Source organism: Clupea harengus, chromosome 20 (genome assembly GCF_900700415.2).
Source record: "Clupea harengus chromosome 20, Ch_v2.0.2, whole genome shotgun sequence".
Taxonomy (NCBI): domain Eukaryota; kingdom Metazoa; phylum Chordata; class Actinopteri; order Clupeiformes; family Clupeidae; genus Clupea; species Clupea harengus.
The window spans coordinates 25,217,056-25,237,528 of NC_045171.1; the positions used below are offsets into that span (position 1 = coordinate 25,217,056).

At 40.7% G+C, this 20,473-nt stretch overlaps 1 protein-coding gene across 4 annotated transcripts; it reads left to right on the forward strand.

Moving 5' to 3' along the window:
• The first annotated feature begins 3,693 nt into the window (after window positions 1-3,693).
• Window positions 3,694-12,040, forward strand: hnrnpaba (heterogeneous nuclear ribonucleoprotein A/Ba). 4 transcript variants are annotated; one of them, XM_031587270.2, is made up of 10 exons: window positions 3,694-3,843; window positions 4,339-4,641; window positions 4,888-5,056; window positions 5,201-5,359; window positions 5,584-5,739; window positions 5,859-5,967; window positions 6,586-6,768; window positions 6,876-6,956; window positions 8,897-8,933; window positions 11,665-12,040. In XM_031587270.2, the coding sequence occupies exons 2-8, from the start codon at window positions 4,358-4,360 to the stop codon at window positions 6,944-6,946; spliced, it is 1,131 nt and encodes a 376-aa protein (XP_031443130.1). In that variant the 5' UTR covers window positions 3,694-3,843; window positions 4,339-4,357; the 3' UTR covers window positions 6,947-6,956; window positions 8,897-8,933; window positions 11,665-12,040. The 4 variants fall into 4 exon arrangements, with proteins under 4 accessions (XP_031443130.1, XP_031443128.1, XP_031443131.1 ...); XM_031587268.2 differs by having other exon boundaries at window positions 3,695-3,850; window positions 4,335-4,641; XM_031587271.2 differs by having other exon boundaries at window positions 3,695-3,850; window positions 4,335-4,641; window positions 6,586-6,735.
• The last annotated feature ends 8,433 nt before the right edge of the window (window positions 12,041-20,473 follow it).

Consider the following 20,473-nt stretch of genomic DNA (forward strand, 5'->3'; position numbering starts at 1 on the left):
AGATTATTCGACAACCAGCTAGTAATATGTTGTGATGTTAAATTTTAAGCTGGTACAGCTTTTAAGCTGTAGAAAGCCAATCACAATGAAATCAGTGATCATATAGGACCATAGTATAGGACATCAATACTACATAAAATGTATAGTAGATGTGCAGTAGCTAGTCCGTATGTAGTTCACACTGGGATATTGAGCCGATGATGTGACAGAAAACAATTGACAGAAAAATGGAGGAAACACTAATGGCTTCCACTGTGATGGCTTACAATAATGGGATAGTTTTTTCTTTTATGCGTCAGGATGTCGGGTGTTCCAGCTCATCTGAGAGTAGAGAAGTGAGTGAGGGTGCTGTGGCAGCAGAGAGGAGTGAGGACATGGGGGAGAGGAACAGCGAGAGGCCTGATGAGCGTAGGGAAGCTTCAGTAGGACAGAGTAGGTTTCTCACTAAAGGAATTGAAGGACAAAAGTTGTCCGCATACAAGTGGTGGTGTTTGTATAGGTTGTCTGACATAAGATCCATTACTACCCTCTATCCCAAACCAAATAATCATCTGCCACACACCCCTTGTTGCCTATTTATACATTGAATGATAAACAGTATCCTTTCAGGGAGTCATAGAGACACCAGATCTTAATACCCCATCTGACATGTTTCTTAGGCATATACTGTTTCCAAAGTAACATGCCGTCAATTTTAATCATGGCCTCACCTACTGAGAGATTTTTCCATGGTCGAAGAAGTTTTAGGACGTTCTCCTGGAGGACACACATTACAGTTTTTTCCAATCACTTTTAAACTTGTGTCAATACCATGTACACTTTTTCCAAAACTCTTCACACAGTGAGCTTAACAGACACACACCTCAGCATATCAGAGTACAATGACCTAAAAAACACTAAACACTAAACACTTGAAGCATTGCCAATTGCATATATAACATGTTGCTGTATCCTCTAGATTGGCATAGATAGTAGGTTTGCATTGCAAAAAGGAGAAAAAACACACAAAGGCAAAAACTTCTTTGGACTACAGTAAATATTGTTATATTACAGTGAACAAACAATTCTAAAATGCTGCAATATGTGTCATTATGCATATGCTAAAATTGCACATGTTACTGCACTATATAGGCTTACTACAGGACAACAAAAAGGCATAAATATGCTAAGTATTTACTGTAGTATTTCCAATATTTACATACATCAACACAAGATACAGTCTACCAAAGTACTGTAATACCACTAGAATTCTACTGTAGCCCTAATGCTGATCCATTCTGTCCTCTGTATTTGGTGTCAAACTTTGACATGTTTGAACTTCAAATTTACGGTAACATTCTCCTTTGCATTGCATCTTGGAAATACAACAATCCAAGCTAACTATCTGAAGACAGTGTTCATATGTTAGTTTGCTTCTCACAATAGATGTCACTATTGAGTGGGTACATTTACTGTAATTGCATTTTTCAATCACTGTCTTTCACTGATAGCCTATGACTTACATATAGAGCAGTACTGTAATAGTGGAAACAACTCTTCAGGAACAGCTACATCTATGTTTGTCTTCTGTAGAGATAGTAAGAAGTCTGCAAGCCAAAACAACACAATAATCTAACTAAACTTTCTGCTAAAATAAGAATACGTTGTCTTATTCAAGCATATACCTTAATTTGTCTGTCTAAATACAGCATCTTTCCATGTACAGTAATCTAAATTACTGTAAGTTAGGTTTTAAACTGAAAGTTAACTGTTTTGAATAGAGTATCTAAACATCTGCAAAAAATGCTGTAGTTGCACAGCGTTTTGCTGGTAGTGAACCTTGACTGAGACAGGTATCCATGAATTTCGGAAGAAGTGGTCATTGACTGCATTTGTATATAAGCATAGGGGCAAGTATCCACAGTTTGGTTCACATAGTCTACTGGTATGCTCGATGTGTTAAGTGTTTTGGGAATGTGTACATGGTATTGAGACGAGTAAAAATTATTGGAAAAACCGTAAGAACAAACTTTTCTGTTGGTTTGTAGATACCAGTTTTGTGTGGCAAGATTGGCAGGCGTGATAAGTGGTACAGTGGTTAGTGTTGTTGGCTAACAAGTAGCTGACCTGGGCTCAATTCCTGGGCAATGAAAAATTATATTGTAAGTCACTTTGGATATACATTTTTGTTGTAGTTCCCTTTTTGGGTCACTTTGTCTCGTTGATGGCCCATGAATTTCATATGCAGCCGTAATAGTGGGAAAATGTCTTCAGTGACACTTACATCTATATTTTACACACATGTACATTTCAACACAAATGCTGTACTGCAGTATAGTTTGCAGCAAGGCTGCAAACAAACAAAACAAAGATGGAAACTAAATACATTTATGAATATTAGTAAAAAACTAAATCTGTCTTATTTCAAGTGTATAATTTAATTTGTCTGTGAAAATACAGCATCTTTCCATCTACAGTGATCTAAATTGCGTCTGGTTTTGAACTGAAAGTTAACTGTTTTGAACAGAGTATCTAAATATCTGAAAAAATGCTGTAGTTGCACAGCGTTTTGCTGGTGGTGAACATTGACTGAGACAGGTATCCATGAATTTTGGAAGAAGTGGTCATTGACTGCATTTTGTATCTAAGCAATGGAAAAGTATCCCATTTAGTTCACATAGTCTACTGATATGCTGGATGTGTTAAGTGTTTTGAGAAAGTGTACATGGTATTGAACAAAGTGTGAAAATGATTGGAAAAAACTGTAATGGTCTCACTTTCTGAAGCTTGTCACCTGAGTCTGCTATCCTTGGGTTTGAACAGGGTACGTATCTGCATACTCCTCATACCTATTTCGTGGCATGGTGTCTGCCACATAGGACACTTGTAAGGCTGGATCAGATGAACAGTAGTCAAGATAAGAGGGTAAATGATGGATACCCATGAGGATGTTTATTCCCACAAACACCTTCACCTCTTCCACAAATGTATTGCACCAGGATGCATTTGAAGAGGCATAGAGGTTGGTGTTTTCCACCAAATTAGCAAAAATGTTGGTTATCTATATGGTTTAGTAGTGTTAATATTTAAATATTAAGTTTAATATCTATTTATTTATTTACAAAATATAAAACAAATACTAATTAAACACATTAATATGATATTAAATGTAATAAATAGGTCTGCAGTACGGTTCAAAACTTATGAATTTGAACTTTAGGGTGTATGTAAAGCTATGTATTTTAATATTTGTAGATGTCACTAATACATATTTGATATCATATTAACAAACAATTTATGCCCTTTCAAACAAAACAAACTTGTAATTGTAATTTTTCTTTTGTTTTCTAACTGTAACTGTTTGTTTACAGAATAACAAAAAATACAGGAATTCTCTGGTTTTCGCAGTAATATGCTGCAGTTCTAGAATTCTATTGGGGTATAGAGGGTTAACTATAGCCACGACATAGCGAATCGAGGATTTATTTTGCGTTATAAATTTCTTCTAAAAGTAATTTAATTTGAGTGGATTAAGTCTAATAATAGGCCACACCTCCAATCGAAGCGTTGGTGTGATCATGGTTCAGATGTAGCGCGGTTGGAGGTGGGTATTTTAGGCACTTACAAGAGCAGACATTATTGCTGGTTGGCGTGACTGACATTTTGAAGCAACGAATCACAGCTTCCCTTACTGCAAGAGCTGTTTTTCCCCCGGTAGTATAAGACCAACCATACGCGTTATTAGCGTATGAGAGACCTTATAGGAGACCGCTCTTTTTATCTGGTGTGTGATTGTAGCATTTTTTAGAATATCCGTCCATAAGGAGATTTACGCCGAACTCCGTTGTGTTGTCGTCTGATAAGGTAAAAGGTGAGTTTTTTAACCAAATTGTTTACCAGTCCGCGTCTTAATTCATTATTCCGCTACAACCGTGGCCTTGTCATTACGTAATGAGGCCTATGCTAGGTTAGCTTCAGCCATTTGAGATGTTTCAGTGGAGCAACATAGGCTACATGGATGGCGTTGGTTAGGTTACATTGTCTCGCCGAGTTTTGTAACGTAATAGCCACACAGATTACAGTTGACTCCGGCATCAAAGTCAAACAAAACCATTTAAGAATAAATAAAGGCAAAGATCATATTTGTTGGTTGATTATTTAAAGACGTTTAAAACTGAGTTGTGCGTATTTATTCACAATGCTGTGATTGAGGCAATGCGGGGGAAATATAACTGTTAGCATGTATCGGCTTTGTGGCGAAGCATGTAGCCGTAGTTACGTAAGTCACATCGTTTCGGCTACCTCTGTATAGCTACACGTTCTGCAGTTATAATTGTTGTCATTGTTTTCCGCAGATAGTAGAGAACTCAACCCTGCGATGTCGGACACGGAGCAGCAAATCATGGAAACTTCTGAAAACGGACACGAAGGAGAGGAGGACTTGAATGGAGCGGAGCCTACCGAAGAGACCGATGCAGCTGAGCCTACCGAAGAGACGGAAGAAGCTGAGCCTACCGAAGAGACGGAAGAAAATGTAACCCTGAACGAGGAGGCAGAAGTAGACACGGAGGAAGTTGGTGAGAAGGCTACCGAAGAAGATTCGCAAAATGGTGCGCCGGACGGCGGACAGATTAACGCCAGTAAAGGGGAAGAAGACGCAGGGTAGGCTACTGCTTCTTTTTCTACGGTCAAACAAAGCTTTAACATTTTGTTGGTTTCATTATCGGTCTTTGTTCGGTGAGCTCTTTGTTGGCGCCATGTGCTCCACGAAGGGGGGATGGGCCCAGTGGTTTGCCCAGCGTTACGTGATTCTCTGTGTTGCTGGCATAGTGTAGTAAATTATGTATTGGTTCTATAATTATTTTGCCATTTGCACTTATGTGGTGTGTGTGTGTCTACTTCCTGTAGGAAAATGTTTGTGGGAGGATTGAGCTGGGACACTAGTAAGAAGGATCTTAAAGATTATTTCTCAAAGTTTGGAGAAGTTACTGACTGTACCATTAAAATGGACCAACACACAGGAAGATCAAGAGGATTTGGTTTTATCCTGTTCAAAGAGGCTTCAAGTGTGGACAAAGTGATTATTATTATTATTATTATTATTATTATTTTTATTATCATTATTAATTTTAGTTTAATTGTAAGTAGTGTCTGAGTTTCTTGTTTAGATCAGTTGATTTATTATGAATAGTTACGAATCCTTTACATTACTTGTCCTCAGGTGCTAGAGCAAAAAGAACACAGACTTGATGGGCGACAGATCGACCCAAAGAAGGCAATGGCAATGAAAAAAGAACCACAAAGGAAAATCTTTGTGGGTGGCCTTAACCCAGAAACGACCGAGGAGAAGATTCGGGAATATTTTGAACCTTTTGGAGAGGTATGTTCTAGTATTGAATTGATGGGTTGTTGCATAAAATCCTTGTGGGAATGCCAGGTACTGCTTTTGTGCCTAGAAAATTATTTTTGCTCATCCCATCCCAAAATATGCCCATTACCTTTTTCCAAAGTGACTACTAGAATGAAAACTTTAAACTAGAATGTGACTTGACACTAGGTTCGCAGATGGTAAGACTAAACTGTCGTTTTAAAACCTGATTGTAGATTGAAGCCATTGAGCTCCCTTTGGACCCAAAGTCAAACAAAAGGAGAGGGTTTGTCTTCATCACTTTCAAAGAAGAGGAGCCAGTCCAAAAGATCCTTGAGAAGAAATTCCACAATGTTAGTGGCTCTGCAGCAACAAACGGCAAAGAAGGACTGGTATGAATTGAATAATTGAATATTGTATATTTGATGTGATGTTTCACAATTTGCATTACATACTGTGATTTGTGCTAAACAGTCATTTAATCAAGACATAATGTGTGTGTGTGTTTCAGTGTGAGATCAAAATCGCCCAGCCCAAAGAAGTATACCAGCAACAACAATTTGGGGGCCGATATGGTGGTGGTGGTGGTGGGGGTAGAGGACGTGGACGTGGAAGTGGAAGTAAGTTTCTCATTGTATTTTGTAGTGCTTAAGAGTTAGGTTGTTGTAATTAGTTTGGTCTTGAGAGTTGTGGACGGATGGAATACCTTTTCTTGTCATTCGGCTGCATTTTGCTAGGTTTCATTGGAGTCTCTTCTTTTGTTTGGTGTCCAACACAGGAACCAAGTTGATCTGGACAGTTTGGGGATGTTTAATGTTTTAATGATGCTGCTAACACTGCTCTCTTTCTGCTCATTGATGCACAATGTCCAAACTTCAACTTATTTTCTCTATGAACAAATATGAATTGCACCAAATTACCAAGTGTGTGGCCTGTTGCATGGGGAAACTAGATTTTGTGAATAGTGTTTTGGATTGCCTGTTGTCTTTCACCAGTTAAAGTGAATATTAATAGTTAACTTAAGTTTATGTTCCATTTGTGAATGTCAAATGTCATTTCATATTGCAAAAGTGTTTTGAATTTGCCAAAGTTAAGCACCTAAATTGTACTTTTATTGTGCTTTTAATTTCTATTTAATTGAGCCATCAAGCTTGCCATATAGCAGATGTCAAATGTGAGAATTGAGGTGCCCCTTTAGCTGATGCTTCTTCTGAGGTGTTTCTTCTTTTTCTTTCCAGGTCAGGGTCAGGGTCAGGGTCAGAACTGGAACCAAGGCTATAACAACTACTGGAATCAGGGTCAGAACAGTAACCAAGGATACGCCTATGGAGGACAGCAAGGCTATGGAGGATATGGCGGCTATGGCAACTATGGAGATTACTCAACAGGTTATTATGGATATGGGGGCGGCTATGACAACAGTAAGCATTGACTTGGAGAAGTTTTTGTCTTACCCATCCGTTGGGGTCTTTGAGACACATGAAGAATTCAGAAATGCCTGCCTTCACCTCTTGTTTTCATCCCTCAGACCAGGGCAACGCAAGTTACGGGAAAACTCCAAGACGTGGGGGCCATCAGAGTAGCTACAAGCCATACTAAAAAACTGCAGGTAATGTGGTTTGAAATGCATCATATTTCCATGCCTGTGTAATGTCTAATGATCGTCACCTCTCGTCATTTCTTTATCACCCCAAACTCATGGGAATGGTTTGGGCAAGTCACCCTAAACATAACAGGAAAATTGCTCTGTCAGTTAGCATTCTGCTAGCTTAGCTGCGCTTTAGAGCCGCACTACTTAAAGCGGAAGTTGAGGAGTTTAATGTGGGAGCTGTGTTTTAAAAAAAAAAAAAAAAAAAGAAAAAAAAAAAAAAAAAAAACCTTGGGTTCAGCTGATGCGCAGCTAACCCATCTGGAAACCGCAACTCTGATATGCAGACCGTACAATGATGCAAGAATGCTGTAAATAACATCAAGTTAGATCCGTGCAAATATCAATGCTATGCTATAAAAAGCCTATATAGGCTAATAATACAATCGCATCCACAAACAAATGTAAGATTTTTTTTCTTTCTTAAACAAATAAAGAATATAACTGTTACACTGTCACCATTGTTGTGTGTTTTTGGTTATCCACAGCCTGTTCATTAGGAATCAATATTAGAACATATTAAAAAAAGTAGGCTACATAAAGTTTAACTACGGCAAGCCTACTCATTTCGAGAACCTCAAATTTAAACAAAGCAACCCAAGCGAATGTGTTTTTTTTTTGAACGACACAAAACCAAATCATGCATCAAATCATGCATATTTCTTAAAAAAAAAAGAAAACATACATGGGTAAAGAAACACATAGCCTACAACACTGCCATCTGTTTGATGGATGTAATATCAGGATAATTCTGGGGGGTGGGGGGTCGTTCTAATCTCTCCTTAAAACAGCATCGCACCAGGTTTAAGTTAAACCTTTTAAGTGACCTAGTGCCAATTGAGATTAGCACAGCAATTGAAACCAACCTGAGCTATAGCTTAAACCACAGGTGCTTATGATTCAAGTTACAGAAGTCATGTGGCTTTTTAAGGCCCATTGTTGCGAGTTTAAAACTGTTGAACTCTACATCGCAGCTAAGCTAGCAACAGAGCAATTGCCCCAACAAGTTCATGGCATGAACAGGCTGTATCTTTTCCATAAATTAGAGTGGCTAGGGCAATCAAAGTGAGGTTGAGTTAACACATTCTCAACTTGACACATCAAACACATCACATGAAGAACTGATTAGTTCTCACATGGATCTGTTGTTGTATGTTCTTTAGAGGGACAGGAGTTAAAAAAAAAAAAATGTATATGGCAGAGGCTAAAGGGTATGTAGCATGTAAACATTTATGTGATTTAAAGATGTCTCGGCAACAATTAGATTATATCTACATGAATTGTGGGTTCACGTGTTACGATAACTGAGTTTAGGCAGATGCACCTCTTTAGATCTCCATTTACACACTCTTGAGAGAGCTGACCGTCTAACTGCTTATGTTTTGTGACGGGCTTGCTAGCAAAGGTATGTATTTGCACCACAACTACACTTACCCATCTTTTCTTGCTGCTTTCACGATCCCGCTCCCAGAGAAGCTGTTTCGCAGCAATGGAACCCCACCATTATCCTTTCGTTTTGCACACCTTCATGTGAAGGGGGTCGGGGTTTCCAGTAGTCAAAACCAGGGGTACGACAGATTTCCCAGAATGTGTCGCAAAAGCTCTAGAACCCATCAATACAAATATTTTTCTTAGTAAAAAATAAATGAACAACTGTAACATGCGTAACAAAAGGGCTAGTATCAGAATGCTTAATGTCAACTAACTAAAGTTTTTTTTGAGCATTTGTTTTTAAGGAGGAATTGTGCATGACTCTCCTGCATTTAAACATTTCATGTCGCATGTACTTTGATGCCATATTATGCTCTACAATGCTAGGCTGGCTGGCTAGGGTCTTGAAGGGCTATCCCATTTCATAGGTGTGTATTTTAACCACTTCCCCCTGTAATTCTGTTTTGAAGGGCAACTCCAAAATGATGGGACACTCAAAAACAAGGGGTAAGTGTAAAAAAAATAAGACATGGGTTTGGGCCTGGGTTTCTGTGATGGAAGATGCTGGAGATTCTGAAACCTGTTCAGCAGGAAAGCATCTCATTAAATAATATGGCAATGTCCTTGTACACGTTATCCTTTGAGTTAGATTAGACTAAATATGATTCTAAATGCGTCATAATCCACAACACTTGGATTGTGGATATTATTTAAACATATTTCAATACAAAACACAGCTAGCTCAAATTAACACTATGTATTACTATTTATCAGATTAGACTGCATACTTCTTAATGCAAATTTCTTGCAAGGAACAATTTGTATATTATGATGGCCTGCGGTGTATGCTAAGTAGATGTAATCAATTAAGGCTGCAACAACTTGCTATCTAACAGCAAACTGACCATGTTATCTGGTTTAAGAGCCGTGTCTTCAGGCAGCCTGTGGTTGATTGCTAAATTAAATTCTATTCAAGTGACCATTTTAAGGGCAATACTGTGCCGAATGGTTGAAACGTAAATGTTTTTTTTTGTTGTGGCTTGAGACCCCAAGCCTGTAGATGGCCCTGTCTCGCACTGGCCTGATTGGCTTGTAGATGGCCCCGTCTCACACTGGCCTAATTGGCCTGTAGATAGCCCCGTCTCACACTGTCCTGATGGCGGAAATGCGGCAATTGTATTTTTACGTATTTCTTATTGGTCTTCTGAATTTATTTATTTATTTTATTTTGAAACCATTTGTCCCCTACAGCCAATGGAACCAGGGCCTGCTGGGGACATCGCAATAAACTAAAAATGTTTTTTCCTAGTTACTTTAAATATGTCTGCCATAAAAGCAATGCGTCATTTAACTACAGGGGGGCTGTGCTGTAGCCTGACTCATACCCCAGAAATGTAACTACACTGTGACGGTGATACAGATCGCAACAGCTGTAATTGGTCCCCCTGCCCAATGTTTGGGGGTGTATTGATCAAGCCTTTGTAGACATTATAGTGAGATTGAGCAAGGAATTGCTGACAGCTGTAACATTAAGCTGTCTACTTTGTCTGTAGTTAGCTTGCTAACACAAGCTTATGCTAACATTGTTAGATGGTTGGCTGACGGAAGCTGTCTGGCTGCTTATCAGAGATTATACCAAACCTAAGATGTAAAATGATTGCGTGTGTGTCGCTTCATGCTCTCATTTCAACATCGCCATTACTTTTACGTACCTAGCTGTTATCAGTGATGTACTGGCATGTGACAAGCCTTCCATTGAACAATAGTCAGTGGGACTGCATGACTGTGCTCTTACAATCACTGCACACCTGCCGTGCCCTCACAACTTATAGATTGAACCTAACGTTTCAACCGACTTCATGGCTACAAATCTGCTGTATCTAAATAAGTGAAGCCACCAACACTGTGGATGCTTGTGCAATCACAAATTGTTAAGTTTTTATCATTGTTATTATTATTCCACTGGCTTTTCCTGTTTCCTGGCTACCTGTTTTATGTAGTTACGGCACATAAACTGCAGATTAGACTGGTTAACAGAACTACAACAGGTCGATGTAAGGATGAGACAATCAATTTCATTTCTGATTTAGTCACTGCATTCAAAAGAAACAAACGTTTTCCTAAACGTTTGTCATTGACTGTAGTGGTGACGCAGTGAAAGACGCCTCCAGTGCTTGATTCACTTCTCACGTTCTTCAGTATAGTCTGACTGGACTTGATTTCAGACAGTGATTGATAGGTTATGATTTTTACATATAGCATGAAAACCCTTTGACTGAACAATATCTCTGCTACCTTCAGTGTCTTTCAACATTGATTGGCTCGTTTGTTAATGTAACAAATCTCAAACAGAGCCTGTGGGTCTTCATTGGTAATACTTTGTCATGTTACACTTCAGGGGTCGGGTTTGGTATATAGAGTTGGAGAGTAACTAGTTGCATGTAACAGAGCTAAGCAACTACGTATTTAGTTAGAGAAAAAAGGGATTTACATTACTTGCTAATCAAAATGTTGGTGGTTCCAACGGATTACATTCTTGTTGATAAAAGCTTTAAATCTTATATGTAAAATATAGCAATTTAGACAGGCTCCATTCATTTGGCAGTATGCACTCTAAGTTTAAGTGCTGTTTTTGATCGGTTCTCTTGTTTGAATTTGCACAGCCTCTCGTCTGCCATTCAAAAAGTAATTAAACATAAATAATTGGGATTAGATTACTAATTGCATTTTTAACCGGGTAATCTGTAACTTATTACTTTCAAAAATAGCCTTCTCTACTCTGGGTATATACAATGAGCTGCATAGCTAAAATATTGTGATTGAAACGGTTTGCTTAAACTACTTTGAAAAGGCAGTTCAAATTACTACTTTTATTTCCTTGTTTTTCTTAATTCTTGCTCCTCACTTTTTATGTCATATGCGGTACGTGTCGTTGCTCTTAGTATCATTATTTAACAGTTTAAATTAGTTACGCTGCCATATTCTATGCCAATTCACCAAATTTCGGATCTTCGGCCGTACAAAATATATTGACTTTCTGTTTTAAATTATCTTTTTAACATGTTTTTTACTTTGTCATATTTTGGAAAATCTTTGGTCAATTAACATGCAACTTGCTGTGACGTTTGGCTGCCTCTTCGCTGGTTCATAGTCAAGTTCATGGTTTTTAAGTAATGCTGTATGATACGGTAATCTGATGACTAATGTTTCTATATGACTTTTTTTTTTTTTTTTTAAGGTCTGAAATAACTGCTGAACAGGAGCCCATGGTGTGGTCAGAGGAGGAACACATTTTCTTTTCCCTCTCTTGGATTGAATGGCAGAATGTGGGTTCATTGGGTTCATGTCTGGACTGAACAATTGAGGGAATGGGGAAGCAAATGTCTCATTTTTTTTTTGTTGTTATTATTTTTTTTTTTTTACAACATTATTTTATCATTCTTCAATTTCCACATTACATTTCCATGATGGAAGTGTTATTTTTACTGTACTTTTTGGTACCTTTTGATTGTAATGTATTGTTGTATTTTACATGTCTGCTGGACTTAACAGAGGTTTACTCAGAACAATTGGAATGCTTTTGAAATAAATGTTTTGAGTTTCTTTTCCCCTTTTCCCGTCCTCCAACTGTCTTTTTCAAGCAACACAATGTAGTTTAAGGTTTGTTTTTTTTGTAGTCATCTAGTTATCACATTCTTAAAAGCATTTTGACGGAGGCCTACATGGCCCTGTGAAAAGGAAGCATGGCTGTCGTGCCCATGAACTGCTTACAGCATGGCAAAAAAATATTGTTAATTTATTTGCAAGAAAATTGCATAACTTTTATCAGCGACAGCTATGCAATTGCTGTTTTCAAGGTAAGTCTGTTTCTGGTTAGCTTGTTTCATAGTTTTTTGACATTTCTTATTTCTTGATTGGCTTGGTTGCACGTCATGCGAGTTTTGCAAGGATTTTAAGGTGGATGCGATGGATATTGAAAATATCTGTAGTGGCTTACAGGGTAGTTAATATAGTGACTCCTTTTCCATTTTTCTTGCAGGAAGAGTAGATTATGGTTGGTAGATGTTACAAGAGCGTTATTGGGAGTTGCCACTTACTGTCAAATATGTCTCTGCCTTAGCTGACCACAGCAATGGGAGAATCATTTCACATCTTTGACCCTAGGGACATACCAAGCTCTAGCCAAAATACAAAGCTTTGGTACCTGTTCTGACTTAACCTGCTTGCTGTACTCATCGATGCCCCCTTTCATCACTCCACAAATCCTGCCTCATTCCTCATACTTTTGGCCTTTTTTCCCAATAACCCCCCCTACACCCTTACCCTAGTTCCACTCTGTTTGCTGGTTCACGAGGGGAGTCTGTCAGAAATGATCACAAAAAGCAGGTAGTGGTAGAAAAAGCCCTTAAACGGCTAGGTTGAGCGAGTCTACGTCGATGCAGGCTTTGCAGAAGTTTTTGCGTGTATCTGCTGAACCTTAAAGCAGCCGGTATGCTTGACTAATTGGTCATTGTGCACGTCAAAGGTGACAACACGGCGCCAAAACCTTTTAATGCTCCCGTGAGTTGCTGTAATCTTCTCAACGAAAGGTGTGGCTACTGAGAAAAATGCCACCTACACCACTAGAAAGGAAAATGTGCCGAATTAGAGCAGTAAAATCTACATGACTAAACTATCACCAGTATTCATTTGTGGATTAACCACTGGAAGCAGCTCGAGGTACTAATGGAGCATAGTGAAATAGCCTAGGCTATATGACATGACCGTTAAACTGGATCACCTTTGTTCATATGTGGATTAAACTGGACTGGATTCAAAGTTTCTGGTTAGTGTTTTATTGCTAGTCACCAACAAAACTAGCAACTGTAGATGAATGTAACGTGTTATGGTAACAAAAGAGGATGCAACTGCATTATGGAGAAGTGTTTTCGTCAAAAGAAAGTATGTTACGTTTTGGCACAGTGTACATGCAAAGTTTTGACCTTCAGGTCTCCATCACACCTGGTTCAGATAGACCTGCGACTCATGTCTCCAAGTCCTTCATTTTGCATATGCACCGACAGGTTCTAAGAATTGGGAGGTATGCGGTCAGCCGAAACAACACCAACACGCGCCATCGGAAATGCTGTCAATTTTGTCACATGCCGCCATGCAGAAGGACTTCAACAAAAAATTAGTATAAATTACCCTTAACTCTACCTCTGAATTGACTGCTTGGTGTTTTTGTTTAGAGTAAAACCAATAACATTTTATTTATATAGCGCCAAATAGGTTCATTACTTAGTAAAATGACCCAGAAGTATGTAAGTGGCAAAAATATGTAATTGTGGATGGGTTTAATTTGTGCGCTGACCACTGTATAAGCGACATAATGTCACCATCATTCTTAAAATATTCCTTGGGAAGGGGTGGGTGTGAAGTGGGGACCGCCAAAGCAAAATCTGGCCTAGGGCTCCGACACTATAAGAGCCGGCCCTGACTTGGCTGATACACAAACAATCCTGTCTTCATCGGTTTGTCTGTTCCCTCTTAAATGCCCCATGTTGTAAGCACTTGTAAGGGAACTGGCAAGTTAATTTGGCAGCTTAGTAGGATATTCATCAATCTATTTTCATGAAATCACAATATCTTGATGGTTATTGGGATGTATAATTACGTGTTTAAATGTATGCTTGGAACTAATTTGATACAAATTGATCAGACTGCATATATGTGGCAATATTGAGGTATTGCAGGTATCCAGAAATCCAAGGGTGGCCATTTCTAATTCTTCTTTATCATTTTTGTTATTAACTGAAGTAATGGTAATGGTTGAGGTCGTATTATTTTTTATTATTACAGAAGTAATGGTTGTGGTCGTAGTATTTCAAGATTGCTCTAGACAACACTACATATTTTGCTTAATGACTTGCAGGATGAGAAGTAAATAATAGAGTGCAGTACTACAAGCGATTGTGGTCTATTAAAAGTCAAAACTTTTAAGTTCAAAAGTTTTTTTTTACTTTATATGGTATCTGGTAATAACATAGGCCTATTTAGCTCTAACTATAGGCTACAAAATGTCCAGTTATGTAGTGGCCTAGCCTAGAAAGAATAACAGCATTTGTACTTGTTCAGTACATATGATGGGATACATTCCATTTTCACTGTTACATAATGGTATGTATGTGTGGGTTTGTGTCTTTTTTTGTATGTATGTTTTTTTCTTTTCACTTTCAGCAGCTTTCTTGTTTCCTTGGTTGGATTTAAAAGAGTCTTTTGGGCAATCTGAGGTGGGGTAATATACGTATGTGTAAGATAAATATTCTGGATGCACCATCAGTGATGTGACCTGGGGTCCTTGGGTGTTTCGGGTCTCTTAACATCAGACACCCTCACCCAGGCGACCCAGCCGGGGCCATTTCAGGCACTGACTTGTGTTCCACTAAGCGTCCTACAAAGCCTCTGCAACCCACCTCTATGAGTTCGTAGTGTGTCTTCCAACCTCTGTCCCGGCACTTTTTCCACCAGTTACTGGTACTTTGTGTGTTTCCTCTCGTTGGCTTCGATACGGTCTTTCCCAGGGCACTGTGAGTTCAAGCATGATCAGTTGTTTTGTCACCTCAGAGGTGTTGTAATGTCAGGCCTTAGTGATGTTGTTATGATGTGGTGAGGAAACAGCTGCTTGCCAGTCAGAGGCCATGTGTAGGAGGCCCGTCCTTCATTTTGGTTGTGGGCGTGGTTTCTCTCCTGCTCTGACAAAGGTGATTGGCTTCTTGTGGGCGTGGTTTCTCTCCTGCTCTGACAAAGGTGATTGGCTTCTTGTGGGCGTGGTTTCTCTCCTGCTCTGACAAAGGTGATTGGCTTCTTGTGGGTTTGGTGGTGTCTGCGGGTGGTGATGGCCATGGCTCTGCTCTCAGCCATCGCCTCGAGCATCGGGTCATGGCGCCAACAACAGCGGCCTTTCCCAAGGGCCTTTGGGCAGCTACTGAGAAGATGTTTTAAAGATCCTCTTCCAGAGCAAAGAGGGTGGTGGTGGAAGGTGTCTCGCTCTTACCTCAGATGTTCAGGTTGCTGGGCTGTGTAGGGCATCGTAGACAGCTTGGAAAAGGAACCAGGTGCAATGGAAGTCAGCATAAAAGATGTTTGACCAGGTAATCCTGCTATACATTCCCATGTGCCAAGGGTTTTGTGCCAGGGACTGATTGCTTGGAACTTTGTGTTGTGTTGTGGACTATTTTGCTATGTAGGGAATTGTGTTGCTTCCGTCCCGGAACAGGGGGCACAAAGACTGCAGGAATAACCTGGGTGCCCTCCTTCAGGCCCCAGTGTTAGCACATGCCGATTTCAAGGCTTCTACACTGAAGCTAGACTGCTACACTAGCTACACTAGCTACACTGAAGCTACATAACTACATAGGGAATATCTTGGAAGGCTTAGTGGGAAAGACGCAGGTATTTATCTGTCTTTCACATGACCATATGCTATCAAAACGAAGCTACGAAACCATACCTAAAAAAGTGTCAAATTGTTGCATAGTGTTACTTTAAACTGGAATTGCTTGTGCTTAAGTGGGCGATTGCGGAAACGTTTCAGGATTACTTTTAGGAGGCATCTTTTAGGGTATACACAGATAGCCGGCCCTTGACTCATCTCCAAACGGCAAACCTGGAGGCAACAGAGCAGTGGAGACTAGCTCAGTTGGCAAATTATAACTTTGACCTTTGACCTACAGGACTGGGTCCACAAACCAGAATGCCGATGCACTGTCCCGGAAGCCCACTGATGTCAACAGCAACTAAGTCGGGGTAGAGTCCCTTTTCCACCCCCCAGGGGGAGCAGATGCTGTGGTGTCCCTGGGATTGATTGGCCAGGCCTGCAAAAGGTAGACCCAGACCTTGGATTGAAGTAGGAAAAGGAGAAATCCCACCGACAGCTTTACCCACAGTCCCTCACGCCTAATGGCCGGATGCTACTGAGGGAGTGGGAAGGCCTGAAGCTGTGTGAGGGGGTCCTGGTGCGATTGAGTTGGGACCCGTCGACTGGACAGCTTCTGACACCGGTGGTGGTGCCAACAGGGAGCAGCACATTCGCTGATCTACATTGAGCTGCTTATCCCTATATACAGTACTAGTGGTCACTGATTTATTCTCTAGATATTAGATATGAAGACTTGTAACTTGTAACTTGATATGCTGTGGCGGTCCTTACGAAGGACCAGGTGGCCCAGACTACAGTGAAAGTTTTACGAAGGAATGTTATTCAGCTATTTGGGTGCCCAGAACATATACTAACTGACTGGGGGGAGCTTTTGAATCCGCAATGATGAGACAGCTCTGCCAGGTGTATGGGTGCACAAAGAACCACACAACCCCTTACCACAATCTGGGCTTGTGAGCGGTTCAAGCAGACCCTCCTGGGGCTCTTGAATACCTTGGACCAGGAGGGGCAAGCACGATGGATTGAATAGCCGCCATACTTGCTACAGGCTTATAATAACACCCTACACATTTCCACTGGCCTGGCTCCTTTTTATGTTTTGTTTGGGAGACATTTGGGAGATTACCAGCCTTACCTTATTACCTTATTATCTCCACCTCAAGCTCGGTGCTCAGCGGACGACTGGGTACAACATCATTAGCGACAGTTTGTAGCAGCTTATAAACAGGTGCAGGGGCACAGTTGCCACCGGCAAGAGTGGGATCAGCATCGTTACAATCAGAGGGCCAAAGCCCTTCCCTTGATCCATGGGGAGAGGGGTACTGTGCAAAAACGTAAGAAGGCGGGTCAGGGGCAAGTAGGGGCCCCTCCGGAGTTCCAGAGCCGTTTGTCATTGTCTCCCAGCTCAATGTAGATCAGCTAGTCTATGTGGGGTGCCCCGAAGGCAAGGAGGGGCCCACACGGACTGTTCACAGTAATAACCGGCGGCCCTGTCCAGGGGGTTGGACTATGGGTAAAGGGGCAGGACCAAGTAGAGAGACCCCAAGTGTTAGGGTAGGGTTTTGGCCAGTCAACTTCAATTATGATTCTAGGCCTGGGGTCCTGGGTTGGAACCTAGACGCTCCAAGAGGGGTAACCTTGGGGTCCCTCCTGTAAGGTTTGGGTATTAGCTTGGTCAGGGGGGAGGGAAATGTCAAGTGTTTTGTGCCATGGACTGATTGTGTAAGGAATTGCGTTGCTTCTGTTGTTATGAACTGGACACTGGGCTGCTTGATGAGCTGGATTGGAGCGTCTGGTGGGGATAGGTCCCTTCCCTCTATAAAGAGGGTAGTCCAAGCTGACGAGCGGGGTGGAGGCACTGACTGGGGGATGTGACACAGAAGTCGGATGAGGAGCCAGGACTCGCACTACCGACACCGGGGATTGCAGCTCAACGCCTGATAAGTATTCCCGAAAGTGATGTGTGTGTTTCTGCTCTTGTGTGTCGGTACCTGTATGATGTGCAGCTCGAGATCGACCGAGGACTGCGGTGCCTGGACTGGTTGCGTGTTTAACTACTCAACGCTCTCCAGCTGCCAGTCAAAGGGAGATTATTGCTTTCCGCATACTGTTCATTTAGTTGTCATTGGATCTCCCCGCTTGATGGCGCATCATCAGAGTGCTACTGGGGAGCGTTCCTGGTTGATCAGGCCTGCCTAGGGAAGATGCTGCCTGAGCCCCACTGTCCTGCTCACTCACTCGGCCTCCATGCCTGCTTGGACTTCTTCCTGGATTAGATGGTGTCTTTCCATACCCTGGGCCTTGCCATAGGGCTTCTATTCTCCACCATAAACACTTCAGTGCGGCCACTGAATGGGAGCTTTAAGATGCTACTAGTCCTGAACAGTACTGCACTGTTGAGTCTGCGGGGAAGGCCCAGCCACTTGCTGAGAAAGCCACTGATCTTCCTTTCGAGGGACTCAACTGTTGTCAGTTGATTGTAATCTTGTACCACAGATACATGGAGACTCAGTCAGACAATGGTCGAAAAATCAGGAACAAGGTTGTATTTACAATGATGCGCATCAAGGGACAGAGAGCATAGCATCACATAAATATTCACCAGCTTTTCTGATTAGAACAGAGAAAGTTTAAGGACAGGAGAGGGTGAGGTACCCCCTGAGTACCGATGATGTTCATTCTTGTATCTCTTTTGTCGAGCCACTGATTTTATCTAGGAAAACTTCCTTGTAAACATCACATGATAAGCTAATGGACATATCATTGGTTATTGGTTTGTTACTACTTAAGAGAAAAAGCAGATTTGACAAGTGACTTGGCACTGCGTTGGAAGAAGAAGCAACTGGAGACATGATGCATCACATCCTCCGACTTCACATCACCTGAGGGAAAAACTACTGGATCAACTAAGGTAAAGATGTGATTTTATTTGTTATTAATACCGTTTACAGGTTATTATTTGAAAAGCGGTCTTATTTAGTTATTTATACCAGTAGTTTTACTGTGCGAGTACGACCGTATAGCGTTTTCACTTCAGCAGAGCAGGTAACTTAGCAAACTAGCAAATTACCCTTTTATTACTTTAGATTACATGTCAATCATGATTATACAACTACTAAACTACTGATATTTTTATGTTTATTTCATTTTGTATTAATCTGTCAGGTAAACAAACTAACTTTCTAAAATTATTTCTGGCTGCAACACACTCCTCTTAGTCTGTAAACTTCGCTCTCAACAATGTACACCTATATAAAAAAATCACCTAGCTGACTCTATTGTTATTCCGTCACATTTTGTCGTACAATTTACTAATGTATGTAGCCTAGCTGGTTAGCTTGCTAGCTGTCAAATGTTTCAAAGATAGAACTGCACATCAAAGAATCCGAGTTGCGGAACAATACTAGAACGCTCTCTCCCCATTTTATCCGCTATTAATTTTATACATCATCTTTATGTTACATGTATCGTGTACATTTGCCACATGTATTCTAGCATGATTATCCTGATATGTGTATGAACTCATCTGCCATCTTTCTAATTCTCATAATAAAACAAGATAACTCAATCACAATGATGTGTTTTTTGAATTTAAGATGGCTGGAGAGAAGAACCAGTATGTGCAGCTGCTGGGATCACTGAGGTGGAGTGAGCTTTGGTGAGCATGACCTCAAGGGAGGGATGGACATCGAAGAAGAGGAGTACTTGAACAGGCAGCTGCTGGGATCACTGAAGTGGAGTGAGCTTTGGTGAGCATGACCTAAAGGGAGGGATGGACATCGAAGAAGAGGATGACCTCAAGGGAGGGATGGACATCGAAGAAGAGGAAGAGGAGTACGAAGAAGAGGAAGAGGAGTACTTGAACAGGCAGTTGCTGGGTAAGTAGGAAGAGGAAGAGGAAGAGTAGAGTAATCTCCCATCATCCTCAGCTGGGTTACTAGGAAGAGGAGGAGGAAGAGTAGAGTAATCTCCCATCATCCTCAGCTGGGTAAGTATGTTTGTGTTTGTGTATGCACGTGCACATGTCTAGTTGTAAGAGTAAGAGTATTGCTTATTATAATAATACCAATTATAACAGTGGAAATATTCAGTGAGTTTACATATGTTATTTACATTTCAACCTTATCATTAATATACTAATATGCCAATTTCTTTATTTTGGGCTTGGTTAGCCATTCCCGGACAGGTCCCATGTCAGGTAGAAAGCATAAACGCTTCTGTGACACCCAAATTAGTGGGTCCAGCCGTGAGCAAATGTTAAGAAGCCTGATTACTTAGTACAGATGTTTCCCATGGGCGTAGGGGTATAAATAATAAAATGACAATCCGACATGACCTGAGATAAGAGGTTGTGAAAACACCCATTCCATCTCACCTCCTGCTATCCAGACACAGTATTCCAGATGGCACTTAATCAGAGGCCCTTACATTCCAACCTAAGTCTAATTAAGAGATATATGGATGCAAAATACAAAGGAATATGAGATTCATTGGATTACTGATTAGTGTCAATCTTTATTAATTCTGATCTTTAGTCCTGATTCACAACTCAGTCACAAGTCAGATTTTTGCAGATGCAGTTTTGCAGTCACGGCCTTCAGCAGATCCAACACCTTATCCGTCATCA